General features: G+C 41.1%; 2 gene segments (V, D, J or C); both read right to left on the bottom strand.

The window, feature by feature from the left end:
- Positions 1 to 81: 81 nt before the first annotated feature.
- LOC122548087 (Ig heavy chain C region, membrane-bound form-like) lies at positions 82 to 23,660 on the bottom strand. The segment is given in 7 exon segments: positions 82 to 538; positions 677 to 804; positions 6,633 to 6,962; positions 7,417 to 7,725; positions 9,696 to 10,004; positions 13,089 to 13,394; positions 23,569 to 23,660. Coding segments are annotated over 5 exon segments (894 nt in total).
- On the bottom strand, positions 23,184 to 25,658 carry LOC148135238 (Ig heavy chain V region-like). The segment is given in 3 exon segments: positions 23,184 to 23,659; positions 24,753 to 25,136; positions 25,589 to 25,658. Coding segments are annotated over 2 exon segments (426 nt in total).
- Positions 25,659 to 26,147: the final 489 nt, after the last annotated feature.

The raw sequence follows: 26,147 nt of genomic DNA, 5'->3' as shown, positions 1-26,147 counted from the left end.
GGGAGAGGAGTAGGATGTGGGAAAATGTCGTATTACTGACTGACCTTGAAGAAAGAATTAAGCAAACTCAAGGTTAGTGCATATTCATTCGAGATTTATTAACCATTTCAGAAAGCATTTTTATCCAAAACGTTGATGTAAAAGCTAACAGAAGTGAATATAATGGCTGGATGCCACATTGAGACGAGAACACATGCGCTGTGAGCTGGGAATTTTCTGTACATCAGTAACAGTCTCAAGAAAGGCAATACAAAGGCTCATCAGAAAGGGTAGGCAACCATTCTGAGTAAGGAACAAATAAAAACAAAACAAATGGGCTTCAAACAACTGGGAAGCTAAAAATTCTTCCAACCACAACCATCTCAAAGATATCAAAGTAAAAATGAAAATCCATCAATAATTGTCTCAGTTACACGCTGATAAACTGAAGTAATCTCACTGGTAGAGTCAGCAACGGGACAGATTGTAGATTGGGAATGCAGAGACCTTGATAAGCAGATCAGGAAAATCAAAGGGGTCCACAACTCATTCGCTTAACCTGGAAAAGAGAGAGAAAGCAATGACGCAGATACTTATGACCAGGGACTTTCAGATTTATGTTTTATTCAATGGCACACTTAGAGATTTTACAAAACATATTGGGCTGATTGCGTGAGAAAGATGTGATTATTCTCACCTTCACCAGAGTGACGGCAGCGCTGCAGAAAATACTCAGGAAGAACAAGGTGATGAATGTGGAAGCAGTTGTCCAGATGTTGCTGTTATCATCCTCATAGTCTTCAATCCAAGTGCGAACTATTGAATCTATGAATATAAAGCCGCGAGAAAGCATTTAGATTCTTTATTGATCCAGATCGATCTATCTGCATCCAAGTCATGTAACTAGAGACCATTACATCTTCATAAAGAAGTCAGGTATTTCTCAAGTGTGATTCTTATCTGTATCGATTAGTGCATTATTGACTCTCAGCAAGAAATTACAAATACTAACTGCACATGTTCTTTCTTCGTTGTCCATGTCAGAACGTTTTAAATTATTTTTCTTTTCATCTATTATTTAAGGATATTATTATTTGAGGAATGCTTATTACGAATGATGATTTTAATTAAATCATAATATTTTAAATATAGGCTGTGACAGCACTTTAGTTGGAAATTGTGGCCATTACTGAATAAAAGTTCAAATGTGATTCTCATCTTTATGTATTGGTGACCAATTGCTTGGTAAATCGTGAATATAAGTGACATCACAGCCAGGACATTGCTTCATATTTTTGTTTGTAGGATCTGTATATTTAGGAATCAGTTTTTGTACATGTGTCCCTTAATTTATTTGATCTACTGCTTGGTGTGTTTGGTTTTCCTTTAATGTTTGCGAGTGTGGTTTTGAGAGTCTCTTACTTCACTCTTGCCCATGTTGGAGTCTGTGCATGGATAAACATATTCCTGTTCCTTTACCGCTGGTGTGCTCATGTGTTTGTGCACCTAAACTTTGGTCTTTTCACATTATGTAAGCATCATCATGCTAATATGCCACTTCGTTGCTGCCTATGCTTATCTCGTAATGTCTTTGTGAGTGTTCACTTTTCATTAGTGCTATCTAAAGTGTGTGCTTATGTGTCTGTTTCAGATCCTACCTAAACTAGGTTATTTTCATGTTTATGCTTAATAAATGTTAGCATGCAATGTTATGTTTTGATGGATGTTTATATTTATATGATGATGATTGCTTGTGTGGCAATCTTTCCCAAACCATCTCCTGATAAGCTTTTTTGTGCTACTGTTTGTTGATACTTGCTGATGCTTGTGCCCATTATCCTTATTTAATAAACGCCCCTCTATTTGTTGATCTATGCACTTGTGTGTCTGCATGTGAGACTCTGAATTTGTGTGTACGTGTGATATGGTATACATGCTGATCAACGTGGTTTAAAAATAATTAAGATGCCTCTGTCATCGTATGTTTGTGATTCTGAAAATGGGGAAATAATATTTATCTCTGTGCACTTACGTGCCTTTGTGAGTCGACATGTGGAAGGACATTTTTCGGAATTTGTATCTGTAGTTCATGTGTGTATGTCTGTATGCATTGTGCTGTATGAATGTATATGTATTCATGCCCATTTGTGTGTTAACGTGTGTCTATGTTTCTCATGGTTATGTGTGAGTACTCCTGTTCATTTGTGCAAATGATTTTCTTTCGGTGTATGTGAGTTTTTGTATGAGCTTAGGTGAGTGTTCAAGTACCACTTTCATGTGTGGCTTTGTGCGAGTAGGCGTGTGTGACGCCTTATCTATATGCACATTTGAGTGTGCACATTTACGGGTTGCACCTGAACCAGAAGGGCACCAATATCCTGGGGGGTAGGTTTGCTAGCACTCTTCGGGGGGGGTTAAACTAATTTGGCAGGGGGATGGGATCCGGACTTGTAGTCCAGCAAGTAGGTTAGCTGTTTGTCAGGATGCCCAAGACTGTAGGGAGGCTGTGGAGAAGGTAGCACTGACAGGGACTACTTGCGGACACAGAGATGGGCTCAAGTGCGTATACTTCAACGCAAGGAGTATCAGAAATAAGGAGGGTGAACTTAAGGCGTGGATCGGTACCTGGGACTACGATGTTGTGGCCATCACGGAAACGTGGATAGATGTGTGACAGGAATGGCTGTTGGAGGTTCCTGGTTACAGGTGTTTCAGTAAGATTAGGGAGGGTGGGAAAAAAGGAGGGGGGGTGGCATTGCTAATTAGAAATGGTATAACGGCTGCAGAAAGGAAGTTTGAGGGGGATCTGCCTCTGGAGGTAGTATGGGCTGAAGTCAGAAATAGGAAAGGTGCAGTCACCTTGTTGGGTGTTTACTATAGGCCCCCCAATAGCAGCAGAGATGTGGAGAAACAGATTGGGAAACAGATTTTGGAAAGGTGCAGAAGCCACAGGGTCGTAGTCATGGGCGACTTCAACTTCCCAAATATTGATTGGAAGCTCTTTAGATCAAGTAGATTGGATGGGGCGGTGTTTGTGCAGTGTGTCCAGGAAGCTTTTCTAACGCAGTATGTAGATTGTCCAACCAGAGGGGAGGCCATATTGGATTTGGTACTCGGTAATGAACCGGGACAAGTGGTGGGCTTGTTAGTGGGTGAACATTTTGGTGATGGTGACCACAATTCTGTGACTTTCACCTTGGTTATGGAGAGAGATAGGTGCGCACAACAAGGTAGATTTTATAATTGGGGGAAGGGAAATTACGATGCTGTAAGGCAGGATTTGAGGAGCATACGTTGGGAGCATAGGCTGTCAGGGAAGGATGTGGTGGAAATGTGGAACTTTTTCAAAGAGCAGATACGACGTGTCCATGATATGTATGTACCTATCAGGCAGGAAAGAAATGGTCGTGTGAGGGAGCCTTGGTTGACGAGAGAGGTTGAATGTCTGGTAAAGAGGAAGAAGGAGGCTTACATAAGGTTGAGGAAACAGGAATCAGACAGAGCAGTGGAGGGATACAGGATAGCCAGAAGGGACCTGAAGAAAGGGATTAGGAGAGCTAAGAGAGGGCATGAAAAATCGTTGGCGGATAGGATCAAGGATAACCCCAAGGCATTTTATGCGTATGTGAGAAACCTGAGAATGACGAGAACGAGGGTAGGTCCGATCAAGGACAGTAGTGGGAGACTGTGTATTGAGTCGGAAGAGATAGGAGAGGTCTTGAACAAGTACTTCTCTTCAGTATTTACGAACGAGAGGGACCATATTGTCGAAGAGGAGAGTGTGAAATGGACTGGTAAGCTAGAAGAGATACCTGTTAGGAAGGAAGATGTGTTGGACATTTTGAACAACTTGAGGATAGAGAAGTCCCCCGGGCCTGACGGGATATATCCTAGGATTATGTGGGAAGCAAGAGAGGAAATTGCAGTACCGTTGGCAATGATCTTCTCGTCTTCACTGGCAACGGGGGTGGTACCAGGGGACTGGAGAGTAGCGAATGTTGTGCCCCTGTTCAAAAAAGGGAATAGGGATAACCCCGGGAATTACAGGCCTGTTAGTCTTACTTCTGTGGTAGGCAAAGTAATGGAAAGGGTACTGAGGGATAGGATTTATGAGTATCTGGAAAGACACTGCTTGATTAGGGACAGCCAGCACGGATTTGTGAAGGGTAGGTCTTGCCTTGCAAGTCTTATTGAATTCTTTGAGGAGGTGACCAAGCATGTGGATGAGGGAAGAGCAGTGGATGTAGTGTACATGGATTTTAGTAAGGCATTTGATAAGGTTCCCCATGGTAGGCTTATGCGGAAAGTCAGGAGGCATGTGATAGAGGGAAATTTGGCCAATTGGATAGAAAACTGGCTAACCGGTCGAAGGCAGAGAGTGGTGGTAGATGGTAAATATTCAGCCTGGAGCCCAGTTACAAGTGGAGTTCCGCAGGGATCAGTTCTGGGTCCTCTGCTGTTTGTAATTTTTATTAATGACTTAGATGAGGGAGTCGAAGGGTGGGTCAGTAAATTTGCAGATGATACGAAGATAGGTGGAGTTGTGGACAGTGAGGAGGGCTGTTGTCGGCTGCAGAGGGACTTAGATATGATGCAGAGCTGGGCTGAGGAGTGGCAGATGGAGTTCAACCCTGCCAAGTGTGAGGTTGTCCATTTTGGAAGAACAAATAGGAATGCGGAATACAGGGTTAATGGTAGGGTTCTTAGTCAGGTGGAGGAACAGAGGGATCTTGGGGTCTATGTACATAGATCTTTGAAGGTTGCCACTCAGGTGGATAGAGTTTGTAAGAAGGCCTATGGAGTATTATCGTTCATTAGCAGAGGGATTGAATTCAAGAATCGTGAAGTGATGTTGCAGCTGTACAGGACTTTGGTTAGGCCACAGTTGGAGTACTGTGTGCAGTTCTGGTCGCCTCACTTTAGGAAAGATGTGGAAGCTTTGGAGAGGGTGCAGAGAAGATTTACCAGGATGTTGCCTGGAATGGAGAGGAAGTCGTACGAGGATAGGTTGAGAGTTCTCGGCCTTTTCTCGTTGGAACGGCGAAGGATGAGGGGTGACTTGATAGAGGTTTATAAGATGATCAGAGGAATAGATAGAGTAGACAGTCAGAAACTTTTTCCCCGGGTACAACAGAGTGTTACAAGGGGACATAAATTTAAGGTGACGGGTGGAAGGTATAGGGGAGATGTCAGGGGTGGGTTCTTTACCCAGAGAGTGGTGGGGGCATGGAATGCGCTGCCCGTGGGAGTGGTAGAGTCGGAATCATTGGCGACCTTTAAGCGGCATTTGGATAGGTACATGGATGGGTACTTAATCTAGGTTAGAAGTTCGGCACAACATCGTGGGCCGAAGGGCCTGTTCTGTGCTGTATTGTTCTATGTTCTATGTTCTATAAATATGTGTCTTTAGGTGAGAGCCAGTATATGTGTCATTACGTGTGTATTTGCGATCATCTCTCTGTATCTGCTCTGATACCAGACTGCAATTTTTATTATTCTAATTTATTGTTCTAATTTTACTGGATTGCCCATAATTCGATTTGACCTTGGTGTTGTAGGAAACATTTCCAAACGTCGTGGAGAGACAAGTGTTTTATGAGCAACTCTTCTGTTGCAGTGATAGAACTTCCATCTCTGAGAGAAAAGGCGTGAGTTCAAATCCCCACTGATAACATTTCTGAATATGTTTATTATAAAATGTCTACTTGTATTCTGTATGTGAAACAAAATGATATCAGGTATTTGAATACCAGAATTGATCGCAGTATGGAATTCAAACTGGGACGATGCAAACACCAGTTTTGGATTGTGGGAATCAATGTTAATCATTTGTTAACAGAGCCAAGCGTGTCCAACATGCTTCAAAGGTATTATTTTTCATGGAAATGTTAAATTTTTGGACAGTAAGCAAGAAGCGGACTGTTCCTGTTAGTAACTGGATTACATTACAGAGGACATCTACCATGAAAACTCTGCACAGGGAGCAAGAGGACAGACCATTCATAGTTCCCCTCCCCTCTGCTCCACGACAAATTATCTGTTGATTGTCTTTGGTGTGAAAGTGAAGATACATTCTGTCAACTCATGCGCTAGCGCAAGATCCCAGAAACAAAGGTTACATTCAAACTGTTCTGCACTATTTACGATTGGTATGTTCCAATCAAATTTAATTTTAAAGTGTCTTAAATTTACATTTCCAATTGGTGCAATGTGGCAGTTTAAAACTGACATGAATTTTGTAAGAATGCCCAATCGGGGGAATCAAGAACACTAAGTTCAAAACTCGTGCTCTACCCTTGACATAAAATGGACCTTGTCAGATTTTGTTAAGAGGGATTTAGGATGGATAAGGTACTTGGCGGAATCCTGCAATGAGAGAGCTTTAGTCTGTCTCTGACCCAGGGTGTATCTGAGCAGAGAACATTAACTGCACAAGACACTCGTCCTAGATCTGTTAATAATCCACTTTAACTACACAGATGGAATGTAAGTCAGAGTGGGAAACAACTAATTCAGTATTTAACTCACAACTGAAGGGGAAAGAAACGCTTCATTGCTTCTGTTGAATTATTAAATGCAACTTTGAGATTTTTATTAACATGAATTAACAATGTCCATCAGTGCAAGTGAAATGTTTACGAAACTCGGTTTACCCCTGGATTTATCGACTGTTCTGTTGATGATCTTCAATGGAATCGCTTCAGGTCCCACCACACAGGAGTAAGAAGCACCGCTGGCCCACTCCTCCGCTGTAATGGATAACAGGCTGTACATGAAGAAGGAGATCTTGTCACTCTCCGCCATCACCTCGGTGTTCTTGTAGTTACTGGGATTCACCGGCTTGTCATTGTTTGTCCACTTGAAGAAGATCTCTCGGGGGAAGAAACCTCTCACTAAACAAGTGAGGGAGAGACACCTCTGAGCGGAGATTTCTTCTGTTGGTGGCAGGAGGACCGACACTGATGGCTCCAGCGGATTAATCACTGCAGAATATTTGAGACAAATATAAATCAACCAAAAACATCCTGAATCAATATCACAATTTCACTAAATATTAAAATAGCAATGTTCAATTTGGGATTTATTCACTTTTGTTTTCTAAAGGAGCAGTATGGTATACATTCTGTTCATTAAAAAAAATAAAGTTTAATGTGAAAGTTGCCTCCATGTTTCCAGCCCACAACAAGGGCATTCTGTCCAATTGTCATTGCTGATGGTGACGTCACAACCCAGGCTTCTTCCCACCTTATCTGACTTAATCAGAATACAATATCCTTTGGTCCATCTTTTTCTTAATCAGCTACTTAGCTCCCCTGCCTTCAGATGCATCAATAATGCCCCCAAGGGTGTTTGTTCATTACCAATCAAAGCCTGCCATTGATGTAACTGGATCAGGATTACATATGGGATGCTTTGTGTTTTAATCTCACCTCTCACCTTTCTCCTTGTGGAAGGAGTCTCTCAGCGGAGTCTGTAGATTCTGATGATACACCACACATTCAAAAGTAACGCCACTCAGCCAGGCTTCAGTCGAAATGTCTAATTTGCTGATCACGCTGTCGGGATTCTGTCCAGGCTGCTCAGCAATCTCTGATTTCAGAGGCTTCTTTTCTTGTTTCCAGGTCACGTTGACTCCAGAAGGAAGATTGGGCACAACGCAGGTTAACGTCACCGTCGCCTCCAGTAAGACTTGCTCTACTGGCGGTGGGAGGATTTTAACGGTGTTGGTATGGCACTCGGTATCTTCTATGAAACAAAACTCAAAGTCAATGAAAAATGCCTCTTTCTGATACAAACAGCCAATCTTCAGATTACTTCTTCACAGTGTGAAGACACCACCTTCAAATTGGCAACTCCAATCATTGCTGAAATGATGCTTACTATTGTTGATGTATTTTGATCTGTGAAAGCATTTGTGATTACCTATGACATACCCTGTGTAATTATTCCGAAAGAACACTGGATTTGTAACAAGTGAAACCTGCGAAAGAAGTAAAATAATCGAAGATACCATCATGTAACTCATGGAATTACCTTTCTTTCAGAGTTTGTCTCTCACTTAAGACCATCTATTGATACTTGTGACAAGAGTAATCTGAATATAATGAGTTAATTTCCATGTTCATAACCCTTAGGTGCAAGTGCTGCTGGTCACACAGACTGCCAAATCACATCCCAAATTTTGGACAAATTATAATAAATAATAATTATTCTCTTTGCAGAGTTCTAAAGTGTTACAGGAGTGGTGAACAGCCATGGAAATTCTGTTCATTATATTTAACGTGATCAAAGATACTTTGCGTTATTGGTGTGATGTCATTCTCTAATTTATGTCATTGTTCCTCGTGGGCTGTGTTTGGAGTAGATCTGAAAACAAGACATTGAGTACAGCATTGGATATCGGAAAGGACACCCATCTCCTTAAGTCTTTCCCTCCATTCAGTTAGTTCATAACTGGTCTGTACTTTCACTTTATTTACCAAGCTGCATTTTTTAAAATTTCTTCGTAGAGCAGGGGAGAAAAACACAAACAAAAGCGTCTTAACTTAATCTACAAACGCGATGGAAATGTGCACTAATTTTATAGACATCCACTACTCACTGTGTAAACATCGCCACCCCAAAACCAGGCTAAATCAGCCTGTCTCGTGTTCCTAGTTCATTCATTCCTATTGTAGCATTCTTACCAGAATGTATTCTCCTGCCACATCCACTAATTACAGAGAGCATCTTAAAGAAGCTCAGTGAGATCACGTTTACCCCAGTTCATAAAATGTGATACACACTTGGTCTGTGGTCTGATCCCAAAAATGAAGTTAAAGAGCTCAGTACCAGATAAAAATCGATGTCGTACAGTGTCCAATGCCAACAGGTCATTCCTGAGCAGGGAATGAAGCATTGAACGCATTTTGATTTATTTTCAAGTAAGAGTCACTGCATATTTTAACCACGTCATTTTGAGACCACAACATCATAAGATAGAGGATCAGAATAAGGCTGTTCGGCCAATCCAGAGTTTAGATCAGAATGGTGCTGGAAAAGCACAGCAGGTCAGGCAGCATCCGACGAGCAGGAAAATCGACGTTTCGGGCTAAAGCCATTCTACTGTCTTCTCCCCGTACTAAACAAGAGCCGATCTATCTCTGGCTTGAATACACACAATGGTCTTGCCTCCAAAGCCCTCTGCAGCAATAAGTTCCACACACTCATCACCCTCTGGCTGAAGAAATTCCTCCCCATCTCAGTTCTAAACGGTGCCCCTTTGACCCTGAGACTGTGCCCTGAGGTCCTAGTCTTGCCTACCAGTTAAAACATCTATTCCACATTCACTCGACCTCAGTCTCTCAGTATTTCCTATGTTTCAATCAGATATCTCTCCAATATCCCCCCTCCACCCCAAAGTTATCCTTGAAGCGGCTACCAGGCAATGATTCAGCACTCTGAATGCCTCTCCCAGCATGGTCAGGCAACAAATTATTTAACAAAGCTCACTGTCTATATATCTGTCTTCAACAGTGAGGAAACATGCTTTTCTGACTTGCCAAAATGTTGAATTATGAGCAATGCTACTGTAACACTCAAACTGAAATGAGAAACGTGGCATGTTGGGAAATGATAAGCTGTATTGTGCTGTTTACTGTGCCTGATAAATTAGTGTGTTTGATTCACAGCAGAGTTCAGAATAATTTGTAGCTCTCTCAGTATGTGTCTGTTACCCTGGAGTGCGGTGAAGTTTTTACTTTGAATGTTCTCTCCATGAGTGACCTGGCAGGTATAGACTGCGCTGTTGAACCATTCACCATAAGGGACCATCAGTCGACTCGTCACCGAGAAGTTCCCATTTGCCTCACACACGGGAGACGTGAAGAAGCCAGAATCCAAGGGTCGGCCATTTTTCAACCAACTCACGGAGATTGACTTCGGATGGAACTCGATGATTGAACAGACGACGGTTGCAAACTTGCTGCTTGCGATTTCTTCACTGGAGCTCACAGTTAGGAGAAGAGTCGGTGGGAGATCTGTACCTTTAGGAAACACATCGCATACATTATCTGACGAATTTCATAACAAATACAATCAGTTCTCATAAATCAAGGTTTCTTGTAGTTAATGGATACAAGAATCATAATTGCGCAGAGTGCTGGAGAAGCTGGGATCCACACAGAAAGATCAGCAGGATAATGTGAAAGGCTAAACTTAGAGGGCACAGCAAGGGAGTCAAGGAGGCATAGAAACTATAGGCCGGTAACATCAGAAGGGAGATAGCAACGTTGGATGGTATTCGTTTTCATGACAGAGTCTGATGAAGAAGGCAGACGAATTACCGGCAAGAATGAGGAAATGATGCGGTTGCTATCACGGAGACATATTGAGAGCCGGGCAGGAGTGACTACACAATATTCCAGGATTTATTGCCTTCAGGCGAGACAGGGAAAGATGGAAAAGGATGGGGGCGGTCGTGTGCGGTACAGAATGTTGCTTCTGTCGCAATTCTGACAAGAGTATTTTAGGCTGTAAAGAGAAATGAAATCATGGATACCTCCTCAAACAAAGGCAAATGCACAGTACTTCAAAACCAAAATACAGCAAACATAACTACTGGAAGAGCACGATAGACCTTACTATAGGTCCAAAAGACCAAGTGCAAATACATGGGCAAATTTCAGAGACGTGTAAATTAAATAGGGAAATGAGAAAAGAGGTTTTTAACTTCCTCAGCATAGGCTTGGATATTCATTTTGTCAAAAATCTAGAGGGAGCACAATTCTGAAAATGCCCCCAGGAGAATATTTGAACAAAGTATGTGTTTAATGCAGAGAATTTTAATCCAGACCTTGCAAGAGAGGGGTGAACCTGAACTTAACTTTAGGGAATGAAGTCGACCCATTGGGTAAAATATCAATGGTGGAGCACTTTGCAGACAGTGATCGTAAATCAGTTGGATTTCAGATTGTACTGCAAAGGAATAGAAATTGGCTCAAAGTTCTGAAAAGGGGAAGGACAATTTTAGTAAGATCAGGTAATGACTTGACCAGAGTGGACTGGAAGCTGACACTTATTGGTAAACCTGAGTCAGTGCAGTGTGGCACAATTAAGAAAGAGATAGGAAAATCACAAGGAGGACATTTCCCTGGAAGCCACTGCGTGGGACCAAGAATACAGCGGGCTCTGGGCACCAAAGGGCATGGAGGGGGAGATAAAGAGAAACAAGGGAGGCTTCCGGTCTATACTGAAATCTCAAAACAATAGAAACTAATATGGAGTACAGAACGTGCAAGGGGGAGTTTGAAAGACAAAGGAATTAGAAGAGCAAAAGGGACCATTAGAAAATAACAGCAGTCAAAATAAAGGAATATATTTTTTAAAGTTACAGGCTCATTCATAATAAAAGAATTATTCGGGAAACAGTAATGTCCATTAAGTATTATTATTGGAGTGGAGCCGGAGGATTAGGTTGTGGTCAAAACGAATGTGTTGTGTCAGTGTTTCAGTGGGGACAGAAATCATGGAGGGGTGTTGTGATGTAGTTTTCAGAAATTAGAGCACGTGATGTGATGTTCTGTGTTGTCTTGCTGAATGAAAAGTGGTTATATTTCCAGGGCAGATGAAAAGTATACCAAGCGGTTGAACGATGCAAAGGATGAAATAGGTGGGTCGCTGACAATAATTTAGAATTCCTGTCTGGCCACAGCAGTTGTGCCAAGTGAGTGTAGATCAACCAACGTTGCACTGTTATGCAGGACGAAGGAAGCGATAAATAATGAAACCACCGATCTGTCAAGCTAGTCTCAGTGGTATGGAAACTATTGAGAAGTGAAATTAATCTTCATTTGGAAGATAAATCAACAATTTTCAGCACGGTTTTATTGAGAGGAAGTCATGTGTAACAATTTGATAGTAGTTTTCAGAGAGAAAAGTCGATGTCCAGATGATAGCAATAATCAGAGCCAATGGGATCCGAGTTAATTTGACAGATTGGATCTAGAACTGGCTGAGTGGTGGGAGCAGGGGTTAACAGTCAACGGGTGTCTGCGTGACTGGAAATCTATGTCTCCTGGTGTTCTGTAGGGATTGGTGTTGATTTCCTTGCTATTTCTCTTACACACCAATGATTGAGACACAAATTTAGGAGGATTAACCAGTGAATTCACAGATAAAATGAAAACTGTCATGTTGGTAAGTCATGAGCATAATGGCTTTAGATTGCAGGAGAATATAAAAGGGTTGGTTGCATTTGAAGAGAAAAGTTGCAAATGGAAATTATTCTGGATAAATGTAAGGTGATGTAATTCGGCAGAAGAATCTGTGAGATATGAAGTTTGGAATGGTGGAAGCCTGGAAAGGCCTGAGGATCTTTGGTGCATGTACCCACCGATCCCCTATAGTACTGTGTCGTCTGGATAAAGAGGCTAAGAAAGTGGGAGGATATTTGCTTTTATTAGCCTAGACATTGACAATGAAGAGTGATGAGATGATACTGGAAATTAATAAAACACTGGTTAGGCCATACTGAAGCGTTGTGTGCATGTTATCAAAGGAATGTGATTACACTGAAGGCAGTATTGATGAGATTTGCCAGGATCTTGCCTGCGTTGGAGGGTTTTAGTTATGAAACTAGATTAGATAGACAGGGGTTTTCCTTGGAGCAGAGGAGAATTAGGGAGAAGATTATCATGATGTTTAGAATTATTTTAGGCATAGACAGGGTAGACTGGATGAAACCTTTCCCCTTGATGGAGAGATCAATGCCTCAGGGGCACATTGTGAAGGTAAGGCAAGGAGGTTCCAAGTGGATCTCAGGGGAAAACAAAATAGAACAGAGGGTGGTGTTAACCTGGAGCTCAGCACCTACAAGTCATGTAGAGACTGAGCCCCTCATAATAAGTATGAAGTATCCTTGCAAGGGCAAGTCACACAAGGCAATGGATCATGTGCTGGCACATGAGACTGGAATAGTTAGGTGGCTGTTATTGATAGGCATGAATTGGTTGGATCAAATGGCCTTTTTCTTGTGCTGTATAAGTTGATTCTGTGAAAACTGTTATAAATAATGTCTTATTCATGTTAATCACAGATGATCTGTTTATCTCAGTTCCCACAACACTTACCTGGACATGGTATTACTTTGCTCTTGTGTGACCCGCTGTGTTGAACCTCACAGTAGATTTTGCTGGGGCAATCTACCACTGACTTGGGCAGGGTTAACTGGCTGCTCAGGGTGTAGGTTCCCTTCTTGCTTCTCACTGATGGGTAAGTCTTCAATGCAGTCTTGATTAGCTCCCCTCCTTTCTTCCTGGTTACCTTGGTGACGTCAGGGGACTAGTCCATCGCCAAACAACCAAAGGTCACAGAACCGGTGTTTTCCTCCTGGCAGGAGGAGACCAGGCCATAAGGCGTGAGGGGAGATGGTGTCTCTACAATAGAATGACCAATTGAGCATGTTAGTTTCTGTTAATTTGACCTTATCAGTTGCTCAAATGTATCCTCAGCTGTAAACGTTTTCCAGTATGCTCCCGCTGAAGTCTACAGCATAACTGGAGTTTATTTTTGTTTCCTACCAGTTGCTGATCATGATCATTGGTTCCCTCTTTAGAAACATGCCCTCGACCTTGACCATTACCACATAATGTAGGAAGAAGAACATCCTGATCCCACCCCAGTAACTGTTTGAAGATCTCACCAACTGACACTTTCACTGGATTGCTGTGAAGAGCAGAGACGTTTCACAAAATACAAACCAAAGAAATGCAGATTCATCGAAATTCTACAGTGTGTACAAACAGGCCATTTGGCCCAACAAGTCCACACCCACCCTCTGAAAAGTAACGCATCCAGACCTATTCCCCTACCCTATTATGATACAGTTAACCCTGACTAATGCAAGTAAACTCCCAATCACTGAACACAACATTTGCAATTCCCCCAGCTTGCACATCTTTGGACTGTGGGAGGAAACGCACACAGACATGGGGAAAAAGTGCCAACTCCACACACATAGTCACCCGAGGCTGGAATGGAACCCGAGTCTCGAGCACTGTGAGGCAGCAGCGCTAACCACGGACCCAGGTGCCGCCTCACTAGGTACCGTGCTACTGGAAATACCCAACAGCTGGCAGTATCCCCGGAGAGAAATCAGTGTGAATCATAGAACATAGTACATTACAGTGCAATACAGGCCCTTCGGCCCTCGATGTTGCGCTGCCCTGTCATACTAACCTGAAGCCCATCCCACCTACACTATTCCATGTTCGTGCATATGTTTGTCCAATGACAACTTAAATGTACTTAAACTTGGCGAAGTTGCAGGCAAAGCATTCCATACCCTTACTACTCAATGAGTAAAGAAACTACCTCTGACATCTGTCTTATACCTATCTCCCTTCACTTTAAAGTTGTGTCCCCTCATGTTTGCCGTCCCCATACTTGGAAATCAGGTCCAGCGAGCCTTCCTCAGTTATCAATGCAAGGCAGAATGTTCTCTCTGGGAGGAAGGTCACTGCATCAACAGCACAGGCAGGAGCTGAGCACTGGGACGAGGGGGATGGCTGTCACGGCTGAACTCATGCCAATTGTCTGGAAGTTGAAACATCTAATTTACAATTATCTGAATTCTGGAGGCCTCTGAAAAATGGAAGACCATTAAGGTTCAGAGACTTTGGAGTGTTACAGCTGAGTATTTATGTAAATATGATTTGAGAAATGAACAAGTAATCTTTAACTTTAATAACTATCAAACTGACACGCAGTTCACCACCAAACCTCACCTTTCAGACTAACCACTGCACTTACTCTGCCTTGACCTAAATTTCCACTCACATTGAGAAACCCTACCCGGCTATACACCCACTCATGCCCGGAACACACAACCCCTATCACACGAAACACATCCAAGGCAATCCATATTGGTAGTGTAGCTGAGCAGAGAGATCTCGGTGTCCATGTACATAGATCCCTAAAAGTTGCCAGCCTGTTTGAAAGAGTTGTTAAGAAGGCATACTTTGTGTTGGCTTTCATCGATAGAGGGACTGAGTTTCAGAACCACGACGTTAGGCTGCAGCTGGACAAAATTCTGGTATGGCCGAACTTGGGAGTATTGTGTACTGTTCTGGTCACCACATTATAGAAAGAATGTGGAAGCTTTGGAAGAGTTCAGAGGAGGTTTACCAGGATGTTGTTTGGTATGGCGGGAAGGTTTAATGAGGAAAGGATGAGGGTCTTGAGGCTGTTTTTATTTGAGAGAAGAAGGTTGAGAGGTGACTTAATTGAGACATAAAAGAGTGTGGACAGTCAAAGTCTTTTTCCTTGAATAGTGATGGCTATCAGGAGAGGACATAGATAACAGATGCCAGAGGTTGTTTCTTTACTCAGAGAGTAGTAGGGCCATGGAACGCACTGCCTGCAACAGTAGTACACTCGCCAACTTTAAGGGCATTTAAAACGTCATTGGATAAACATATGGATGAAAAGGCATCAAATTGGTTCCACAGGTCGGCGCAACATTGAGGGCTGAAAGGCCTGTACTGCACCGTAATGTTCTATGTTCTATATTCCAGGTGGACATATGATCTCAATTCCTTTCACTCATTTACACTCCTGCCGCCCTGCACCTGGCCCATGGTGAATCTGGCCCTGACTGGACCTGGCACCATCATTTTCACAACCTCTGACAAAAGCCCACTACCAAAGACATGACCTCAGCCCTTGATCACAAACCTCTCATCTTACCCATGTCAACCTATGCACATTGAATCCTAGCTCCGTTCGCATCTGTGCTTTACAACCTACCATTTTGCCAGACTCCGAGCTTTGCATTTTGAGGACACGTCCACATGTCACTTCATTACAGTGACCTTCCACCCATGAAACATCCTGGCACTCTGCCCACCTCTACACTAACCAGCCTGGCATCCTGCTCACCTCTCCATAAACCAGCCTGGCAAACACAGACCTCCTGTATTTCAGCTCAAACTACCCCTCACCTACCAAGCGCAATTCGACCAAAATATCCTGTGACCATTACCATTAACCTTGATGCCACCTTGCCAGACAGAGTGCATGCAAGCTTACCCAGCAGCCAGCCAACACCTCACAGCCTACCAGCCCAAACCCTCCCACATTCCCAATCTAGCCCCTCACTTGCTCACCACCTTCCAACTTTGAGACTACTCCACCATAAGGTTAGTGAGTCATAAAGTCATACAGGGCAGAAACAGTTCCTTTGGTCCAGCTCATCCATGCTGACCAGAGTTCCCAAATTAAAGTAATTTCACTTGCCTGCCTTTGGCCCATATCCATTCAGACGTAACCAGTTCCTGTAGCTGTTCAAATGTCTTCTAAATGTTGGACCTATCTCTGCATCTACCACCTCCTCTGGCAGTTCATTCCAATGTTTTGGACAGTTACAACATGAAGCCCTAACTCCTGCACTCAGTGCTCTGGCCAATGAAGGTACATGTGCCAAACACCTTCAACACACTAGGTACTTGAGACAACGCTTTCAAGAATGTAAGAGTCTGAACCCTCAGGATCCTCAGTGTTCACCATCACTACCCAGTGGCCTACCATTAACTCGGTGAGACTCTATGAGTCTGGACCCTCAGGGCCGTGTGTTTAACATCACTATCCAGTGCCCTACCATTAACTCTGTAAGTTGTGACCTGATTTGTCTTCTCAAAAAGCAACATGTCGTATTCATTTAAATTAAACTCCATCTGCCACTCCTCGGCCCATTGGCCCAGCTAATCAAGATCTCATTGTACGTTTAGATAACTTTCACTGCCAATTATACCACCAATGGTGGCTTTACGTGCAAACTTACAAACCATGTCCCATTCAATGTTTTCATGGCTTTCAACCAATATTGTACCCTGTTTGCCTTTCTCCCACATACCCGTAGCATTTTTTAAGGATTGAAGGAATCTATCTCCTTATTGAAAGCATTTAATGTTTTGTCTTCAATCAATTTCTGTGGTGGAGAATTCCAAAGGTTTACCATTCTTTTGTTGAACAGTAAACAATCAGGTTCAATGTTATCGGTGTGTTGGGTTGACTAGTGAGCAGCAAGATTAATGATGATCCCATGAATGGAATAGCCTTCTAGAGGGGCCGAGATGCCTTCTTCAGCTTCCATTTTATATGCTGACATGTCCCTTCGGCAGCATGTTCCAAAACTGTGATCCTTGAGGATAAGGGCGCACATGCAGGTAAATGCTTCACCTGAAAGCTCTCCTCCAAATTAGACTTCAACTTGACTCTCAATTATTTCTCTGCCCGTTTCCTCTTCCTCAATCATAGCCATGGGACTCACTTCCTAACAGCGCTGTGAATGTGCTAATACCACACAAACTTCAGCAATTGAAATAGACTGTTGACAACTGGTTTCTCAAGGCGATATAAAAAGTCGGACACTTCCACATCTGTCTAGAGATTCAAACAACCACTGGAAGAATTGAAAATTAGTTGATGCACTTGTGTGTCTACACAAGATGACATGGTTTCCTTTTGTGTGATTTGACTGTGTTTTCACTGAATGAACAGAGCTATTCCTTAATCATATAATGGGAATGAAGCTTCCCTCATTTTTAGCAAGGCAATCACACATTATATTTCTTTATTCCAGGGAAGTATAGTGTTACATTAAAGAAATATGATGATTGGGATGTTTCAATTGGAAATTGTCAGAGATTTAAAGTTTACTTTCATGAGCAATTAATTCCAGCCTCACTGTGTCACAGTACTCACAGGAATGTCTTTCAGAAATGGTGTCTCCCTTTATTATGGGCAGTCGAATCAGTAAATCTGGGATAGTTTTTGCTTGTTAATCAAAGGTGTTAAAGAGTTTTAGCCAAAGGGAGACCTGTGGATTTAGCTCACAGATACTCCATGATCTAAGTAAGTGGTGGAACAGCCTCGAGGGGCTGAGTGCCCTCCTCTTGCTCCTACCTTCCTATCATTGTGTCATTCATTTAGCTAGCACTGGCGGTGAATACTTTTTATTATAATATTTCAACAAATTAATTGTTTCACACATGCTTTTAAAAAAAAACCTTCTGTTGATTATTTGGAACGGGATCATTGATATTCTCTATTTGAGTGATCAAAATGACTTCCACCCAATTACAACAGCCACTGCACTCTGGAGTGTGTTGTTACTTCATAATAGTTTCTTGTGAAACTACAGCTCGAGATCAGGGCGCTCAGATTCAATGATTCTCTGATATTTAATATCTCTGAACATTCGCAATTTTTTCAAATACATCTTTTCTCTGAAGAACGTGTTTCATCGAACACAACTTTTTTCAAGGAAACAACAAACTTTAAATGCTAGAAAACCAAAATAAAGACAGAAATTTCTGAGGAAACTCAGCAGGTCTCGCGGCTCCTGTGGAGAGAAAGCAAGGTTAACCTTTCGCATCCAGAGACCCCCTCTTCACCAAATTGTTTTCATGTTTTTGACACAAGAGCTCACACCTGTTGAGATAAACAGTGATTACGTTGGCTTGACTCCTGTTGGATAAAGGATTCTTAGCAGAGGTACTGGATGGTCTGAGATAGCAATTGAAGACCAACCTGAAAGCTATCACCATCTGCTGCAAGTGTTGGATTCAGCAGAATTCCCACTGTACTGAACAATCAAACTCAGCTACAGCACGGGTTTAATATAAAGTAAAACAGCCTAAGCATAATCTCATCAAATTTGCTTCGAAAATGATTCATTCCGGATTAGTTATAAATTATATTGTCATAACAGCAAGTCAAAAGCTGTGATTTCTTTGAGCACTTACTCCATTTACCCCATCTAGCGATGCCCAAAAGCTTGTGAACAAATATTGATCTGGAAAAAGCTGCTAACCACAAAAATTCTGTTTAATATCTAAGAGACACAAGCCAGGACAGCGATTGAATAGATTTCACTGGCCTCTGTGAGTGGAATTCCAACAAACACCCAAACATTTCAATCTGTTTTCTTGCGCTGAAGTAACCTGATAAGAGATGGTATTACATATCTCTCTAACAGGTTGTGAGTGAACACAGGCCACCTGGCACAGAATCAGGGACACTACTACAACATCACAACAGACCTGAACACAATGGGCTCGACACTAACACGGAGAACACAGCCTACCTGTTTTGACAGTACATAAACCATGTTAGTTGTTAACACCTTCCAACAACCAGGGATTGTTCCAGAATGTTTGTACAATGAAAGTAACATTTCAACATTTATTCAAGAATACTTTGACAGCAGCTCCGAATTGTTCAAACTCAATGGGAACTACAGAGGAATAAATCTAGGAATTGCATTGCCATCAATTCACTGTCACTGGATTCCAACCTAGAACTCCCTTCCACTTTCCCCTGTGAATGTTGCTGCACCAGACGGTCTACTTAGTTTGAAAAAGATTAAAATGTTTTGAAGTGTAATATGACCGTTGCCAGTGACATTAAAAGCTGATAATAGGTTTTCAAATAATAAGATGTAAAAAAATTCTGATTCTACATTGTGCCACGAAACATGTCCTGCATAACTGAGGCACAAAGAAAATATGCAGCATATTTCCCTCTGCCTCACTCAACCAAATATCTTTTGTTGCCAACAACCAATTTCAAAACTCTTGCTATCTGCCTTTTGTTCTTGAAACGTTCGTTCTGATTGGAACAACTTAGTCAGGGCCCTCAATTCTGAGGCACCTAATCGAATAATGTATTTCTGGCACATAAAAGTGGTTTTGAAGCGCGAGATGAAATTGAACTGTCTGAGATTCAGGTATACGAACTGGACAATTTACAAATGGTCAGGACCATTGACAAGTTAGTCGGAGATAGCATTGAAACAAACTGCACAACAGACTTAATCCTAGAGGATGCATTGCTCAACTCCTCACGTCAAATATATTCACTGTAATTGAACATTCATCAGAGGAACTAACCAGTGGATTAATGTGAACGAGAATATGTTCATAATGAACATAAATAACCACTGAGTTAATAAACTTAATAAGTCATTGTATTTAACAAAATTATTGAGGTGGGAAATATCGCCAAATAAAGCACAGATCCGGACGAAATGTATTATTCTCTAAATTATTTTTACATATTCTTAAAACGTTCCTTGAACTGTGGAGATTTTGCATGCACTGCATAAAGTCAATGCTGCATTCCAGTGTGGAAAGCATTTCTGTTGAAGGAATTAGGGCAAGGACATTTTCTTGTTAACTGTTTTTAATGAACGAAAATGTTTAAAAAGGTATGAATTGAAAACATGCTTCTGTCTGGAGTTACCCGCTTTAACGGATGTTTAAGTAAATGTGGGCACTGCTGCCTCACAGATCCAGGTACCCAGGCTCGGTTCCAGCCTCGGGTGACTGCCTATGTGGAGTTTACACAATCTCCCCTGTGTCTGTGTGGATTTCCTCCCACAATCCAAAGATGTGCATGTCAGGTGAACTGGTCATGCTATGTCGTCCATAGTGTTATGTGCATTAGTTAGGGGTAAATATAGGGTAGGGGAAGGAGTCTGGGTGGGTTACTCTTCAGAGGATCGGTGTGGACTTGTTGGGCCAAATGGCCCGATACATACTGCAGGAAATCTAATCTAAATGATTGTCACATTTACCTAATGTAAGCAGATTCCTTCCAATCGCTACATTGCAATAAATCGGTCAAGTATATTAATTAAAATAAATATTACTCTTTTTTAAGTGTCTGAATAAACAATGTGCTCTGTTATCCTCTAGTTCATGTCTTCTGCAAATTTGCGAACTCTGCATATGTCTAAACACATCGATGTAAAATGAATTCTCTGTGTTTGCAGCAAGTACTCCCATGGTTTTAAGAGTAGAGTTCCCAAAGTATAGAAACAGGCCATTTGGCCCATCAATTCCACACTGACCCTTTGAACAGTAAGTAACCCACCCAGACACATTCCCCCTAATTTATGTTTACCCCTGACTAATGAACCCTAACCTACACATCCCTGAACACTATGTGCAATTTAGCACAGCCAATCACCTGACCTGCATATCTTTTGGACTGTGGTAGGAAACCAGAGAGCCCGAAGGAAACCCACGCAGACACTGGAGAATGTGCAAACTCCACACAGGCAGTCACCCGATGGTGGAATCGAATTTGGGACCCTGGCACTGTGAGGCAGCAGTGCCAACCACTGAGCCACCATGCTGCCCTGCGAGTTCATGAGTGGATTATTTTAATTAATTCAAAATTTGGCCTTGGTCACATAATTCACTATAGCAGTTGTTTCCGAAAAATGACTCTTCAGTTGATATTTTGTTGTAAAATGTAATTATTTATTTAAAATGCACAGATTGGGAACACCTAAAGCACTGTGCAGATTAAATAATTCAGTTAATGTTTTATTTTTATCCTGTAAATCCATTTTAATCAGGGACATACCAATTCATTAACTCAAGTTACGTGCGAAACTGATCAAAGCAGTGAAACTGATCTGTTCTTCATAGAATTGAGCAGAACTTCCAAATGGTCTTTGCCAATGATCTTTTCAAGCCAGAAAAAATATGTATATAGTGTACAGCGGAATTGAAACGTGTTTCTTGATCAATTATAACACTGTCTTGGCATTTTTGCTCAAGAGCAAGAACTATTAGAACATTAGACTTTTGAAATTCTATTTATATGTCTCTATGACTTGTAAACTGTTTAAAGACAGACCTTGTGATTGAATTAGATAGTTGAGTTCTGAATTTGGATTGTAAAGCATGGATTAGATTCATTCTTAATTATTTATTTGAAGTTAAAATGGCGCCCGAAGATATCTGTTTTCCCTTCATTTCTAAAACCTTTGCGATTTGCCTTTCACTTAATAATACGCTTTATGAAATTTCAACTCTCATGCTGATTGCATTGAATGAGGAACCTGGAGAGGTTCACTGGCACCAACCACGTTAACATTGCAAAAACAATGTAGAAACCAAAAACGGTTTCCCAAATTTAATGTTACCCAAGCACAGTCCCTCCTCAACAGATCAACGATCACCAGATCACAACACGGTGTGTTTGCAGCAGAACTAGCTCTGCAAACATTTTCAACAGAACCAAGAACATGATGTAACCTCACACAAAAAAAACAAATTGAAGTCTAACAAAGCTGCTCAGAATCAAGCAAACCACTGATTAAATTGAATAGAAATAACAAGTCATAACAGCAATCTTGTTTGTGAGGGGACTTAACACTTAAAACTGTAACGTTTCTGGCAACAGTTCAATTTATTTCCAACCGTTACACCCTTCTTGATCGTGACAATCTTGTGCAGCGCACAGTAGAGCGGTTGAAAGCATATATTGATTAATTACTTCATTACAAAACAAAATTACTGAATGGACAAATATTACCACATTATGATTTTAAGTTAATTTCAATTATATAATCTGATCAATTCTGCAGTTTCAGATTTTAGTCCCAAATTTTATTTTGAATGAGGCTACTCAAAACAAAATTCAGTTAGTTTACAATTAGAACTGAGTTTTTTAAAAAAAACTCAATGCATTAAAAACTCGTTTTTTTTTCATTTCTCACACTTCCGGGTTTCTGCTTTAAGTTGTTTTTCAGACCGTTACAAATAGATGTAAAGTTTTCAATCAAGCAGAGAAAAATGTGTCATATAAGTTTAACAAATGCAGAAATGATTCATGAAAAACAAAAGAACTTCACAAATATTGGTAATGAAAAGTATTCCAGAGAGTCAATCTCCTCACCAGAAAGAAAACACCAGTTACAGAAAGCATGAAAACGCAGATCAGTTTCACAAACTGAATAAGATCCAATCAACTCAATTCAACAGAATCAAGGAAAATAAAATCAGAATCCAATCAACTCAAAACAACAGATTTGAATGGAACATAATCAGAATCCAACCAATTCAATTCGACAGAATCAAATAAAACAATTTCAAAAGCCAATCAACACAATTCAGCAAAACCAAGTAACAACAAAGTCAGAATCCAATCAACACAGTTCAACCGAATCAACTAAAACAAAGCCAAAATTCAATCAACTCAATTCAACCGAATCAAATAAAACAAACTCAGAATCTAATCAACAGAATGCAATATAGCACCGCAAGAAAATTTTATGACAGTTTCTAACCTGCTTGTCATCAACAAAATTAACAAAATAAATGAGAAAATATAACCAGGATAAAAACATATATTCAAGAAATGAATAATGATATTTTAGCATATTTTAATCTTGTTTGGTAATATCTCAAACATCTTTGAATTCATAGCGTTTGTTGTTGATAATAAAACTCACAGTCAGGGTGTCACTGACATTAAACATCATTTATAGCTGACTGATTAAAAGACATTAGGTGTTTCAAGCCACACAGAATGCCCATCTGATAAAAAAAAAGAGATACACCGAGCAACTGACTCCATCATCTCCATTGTAACTATTTGCTGAGCCTTAACTGAAGTCTGTAATCAGTCTGAACAAAAATCAATCCGAACCAAACCAAACTCAGCACAGAATCTGAGTTTCATTTAATTCAGAAATTAGTCACATGAATAGAAAGTTTTTAACAAGTCACTAAGAAAGTTCAAAGTTCTCACCTGATGTCACCGTCACCATTGTCCCTTGGCCCCAGTAATCAAGATAGTCACAGTGGTACATTCTCTGGACTGGGTCACACACTAACTAGCTCTGCATAAAACAAATCAAAAATGTACCATCATTTTAAATTTTCAAAACCACAGGTAAAATAAAGTCACGATAAATCTTCATCACATAATTGCGCGAGTGAATTCTGATCATTCTTGATAAATGTTAATACTGTTTTATACTTCACAGATTAACACATGAGCTGATTCTCAAAATCCCCAACTGGTGTATCAATAATTACCCAACACTTTTACAAATTAAATAGTGATACTGGCATAAAACCGCACAGAACTAATACTGCACTGCAAGTTAAGACGGTTTGTAGAAGTAATCACTGACTAGATTCAAACAATGGAGGCTGAATAGGTTTTTGTATTGATCGTAATTGTAGTGTCACCCCGGTTGTATCACTGTGAGACACGTTGTGTCAAATACTATGACAGACTGTAAACTGTAAAATGCAGAGAATTTCATCACTTCCTAGAAAGCAGTGATTCAGACTCCTCTAAAAATGATTTGGAACATTATTTCAGCTTTTACGATTCATTGTATTTTGAAAGCTTGGAATACTTTTACAGGTTTGGTCTGCATTTAACTTGACAATCAACACGAAGAAGGTAAAAAAAATACACTTGTACAAATTAGCGCTACTGGATTGCGTTTAAATTGCATCTCACATTATTTCTCGCTCCTGCCATGGTAGAAATCACCAATTTGAGATAAGCACTTGTCAGTGGTTATTGTATGAGGATGTCGCTGTGCACAACACTGTGACCCACTGTAGTATCACAATGATGTAGACCAGTACACTCATTCTCTGTTCTTTACTCAAGGTCTCAATTTTCATTTGAAAGAGCCATTTCGTACTGATCATGTTTAGAATTAATGCTATAGTTGACATAACAATTAGTAGTGATTTCCCGAGCTGTCAGATATATTAAAACTAACATTTGGTCCGAGCATTTAATTGATGGAAGTGTTAGCAGTACATATGACATGCCCAAAACATTGTCTCATTGTGTCACCAGTTTGCTAGTTTAAATGGTATATTTCCTCTTTGATAGTTTTGTAAGAGGCAGCCTGAGGTCTGCTTCAGATCGCAGTTGGTATAATTGCGTTTAAAACTCGTACTGACCATCAGTTTATGATGGAATTGACAAAATGTTCCCTCGAGCTGTTTTTGAACGGGTCCAGCCCTGGTTCCTCTCGCTGTGGTCTCTTGCACAGTAATAGATGGCGGTGTCTTCGATTTTCAGGTTCTCCATGTCCAACGCGAAAATGTTGTTTGAAGTGTCTTTGGTCGCAGTAAATCGACCCTTAATCGCTGGTGCATAGTTATTGTCCGATGAATCATAGTAGTATAGCAGCTTCTCCAGACCCTGTCCGGGAACCTGTCGCACCCAGCTCATGGTGTAGCTGCTAAGATCGAACCCGCTGGTTTTACAGGTCAGTTTCAGGCTGCCTGTGGGACGGCCAGTCTCTGCCTCTGGCTGGGTCAAAATAACCTCCGACTGGACACCTTTAAAAAATAAAACAAATAAACCATGATCATTAATGCTGATGAAATGATGGCTGAGTCTTTTACATTCTTGCCGTAGACTAGGGCGGCACGGTGGCACAGTGGTTAGCACTGCTGCCTCACACTGCCAGAGACCTGGGTTCAATTCCCGACTCAGGTGACTGACTGTGTGGAGTTTGCACATTCTCCCCGTGTCTGCGTGGGTTTCCTCCGGGTGCTCCGGTTTCCTCCCACAGTCACAAAGATGTGCGGGTCAGGTGAATTGGCCATGCTAAATTGACCATAGTGTTAGGTTAAAGGGGTAAATGTAGGGGTATGGGTGGGTTGCGCTTCGGCGGGTCGGTGTGAACTTGTTGGGCCGAAGGGCCTGTTTCCACACTGTAAGTAATCTAATCTAATCTTAACTAACATTGAGACAGTCACAAAGAGAGACTTGAACAAAAAACACTCACATGATAAGAAAGTCAGTAACAAACTGAGAAAAATTGTCGACACAATCATTCTGAAAACTTGTGGGAAGCGGTTCTGTCAAGATCTTTCTAAACAAAGCCGACCCAGGAGTGTTGAATAACAGTCCAGTGACCAGGATTTATATGGCCATCGGAAGGGGCAGACTTACAGTTTCCGCATATTGGTTTCCTGCTGGAGGCTCAGACTGGTTCCTGGTATCAGCTTGTACAGCCCGAACACATGGGATCATGTCTTTACATGAGGTTCTGCTTAAACATGGACACATACACATCTTGGGATATTTGTTTTGCTGAATAGCTTATTTGGAAGTACATTTGAGTAGCTTCAGGTCTGTTTCACATGATAGTTGCATGTATTTTGTTTAAAAGAAACAAATTCAACTGGAAATTAGCTCCCTTTATTTCTACATTCATTCACAAGCAGATAAAACTAAAATTAAAGGTCAAACATATTACTAGCTAATAAAACAGTTTATCTTTTCTTTCCTGGATACTGCAAGTCTCTGTCGCATTCAAAATAACATGTAATTCATACGAAACA

Source organism: Chiloscyllium plagiosum, unplaced genomic scaffold (genome assembly GCF_037043375.1).
Source record: "Chiloscyllium plagiosum isolate Xiang-an unplaced genomic scaffold, Cpla_swu_hap1 HiC_scaffold_50, whole genome shotgun sequence".
In the NCBI taxonomy this organism is placed as follows: Eukaryota; Metazoa; Chordata; class Chondrichthyes; order Orectolobiformes; family Hemiscylliidae; genus Chiloscyllium; species Chiloscyllium plagiosum.
The sequence above is the reverse complement of the archived record's forward strand: the minus strand, read 5'-3'. Positions and strand labels throughout refer to the sequence as shown.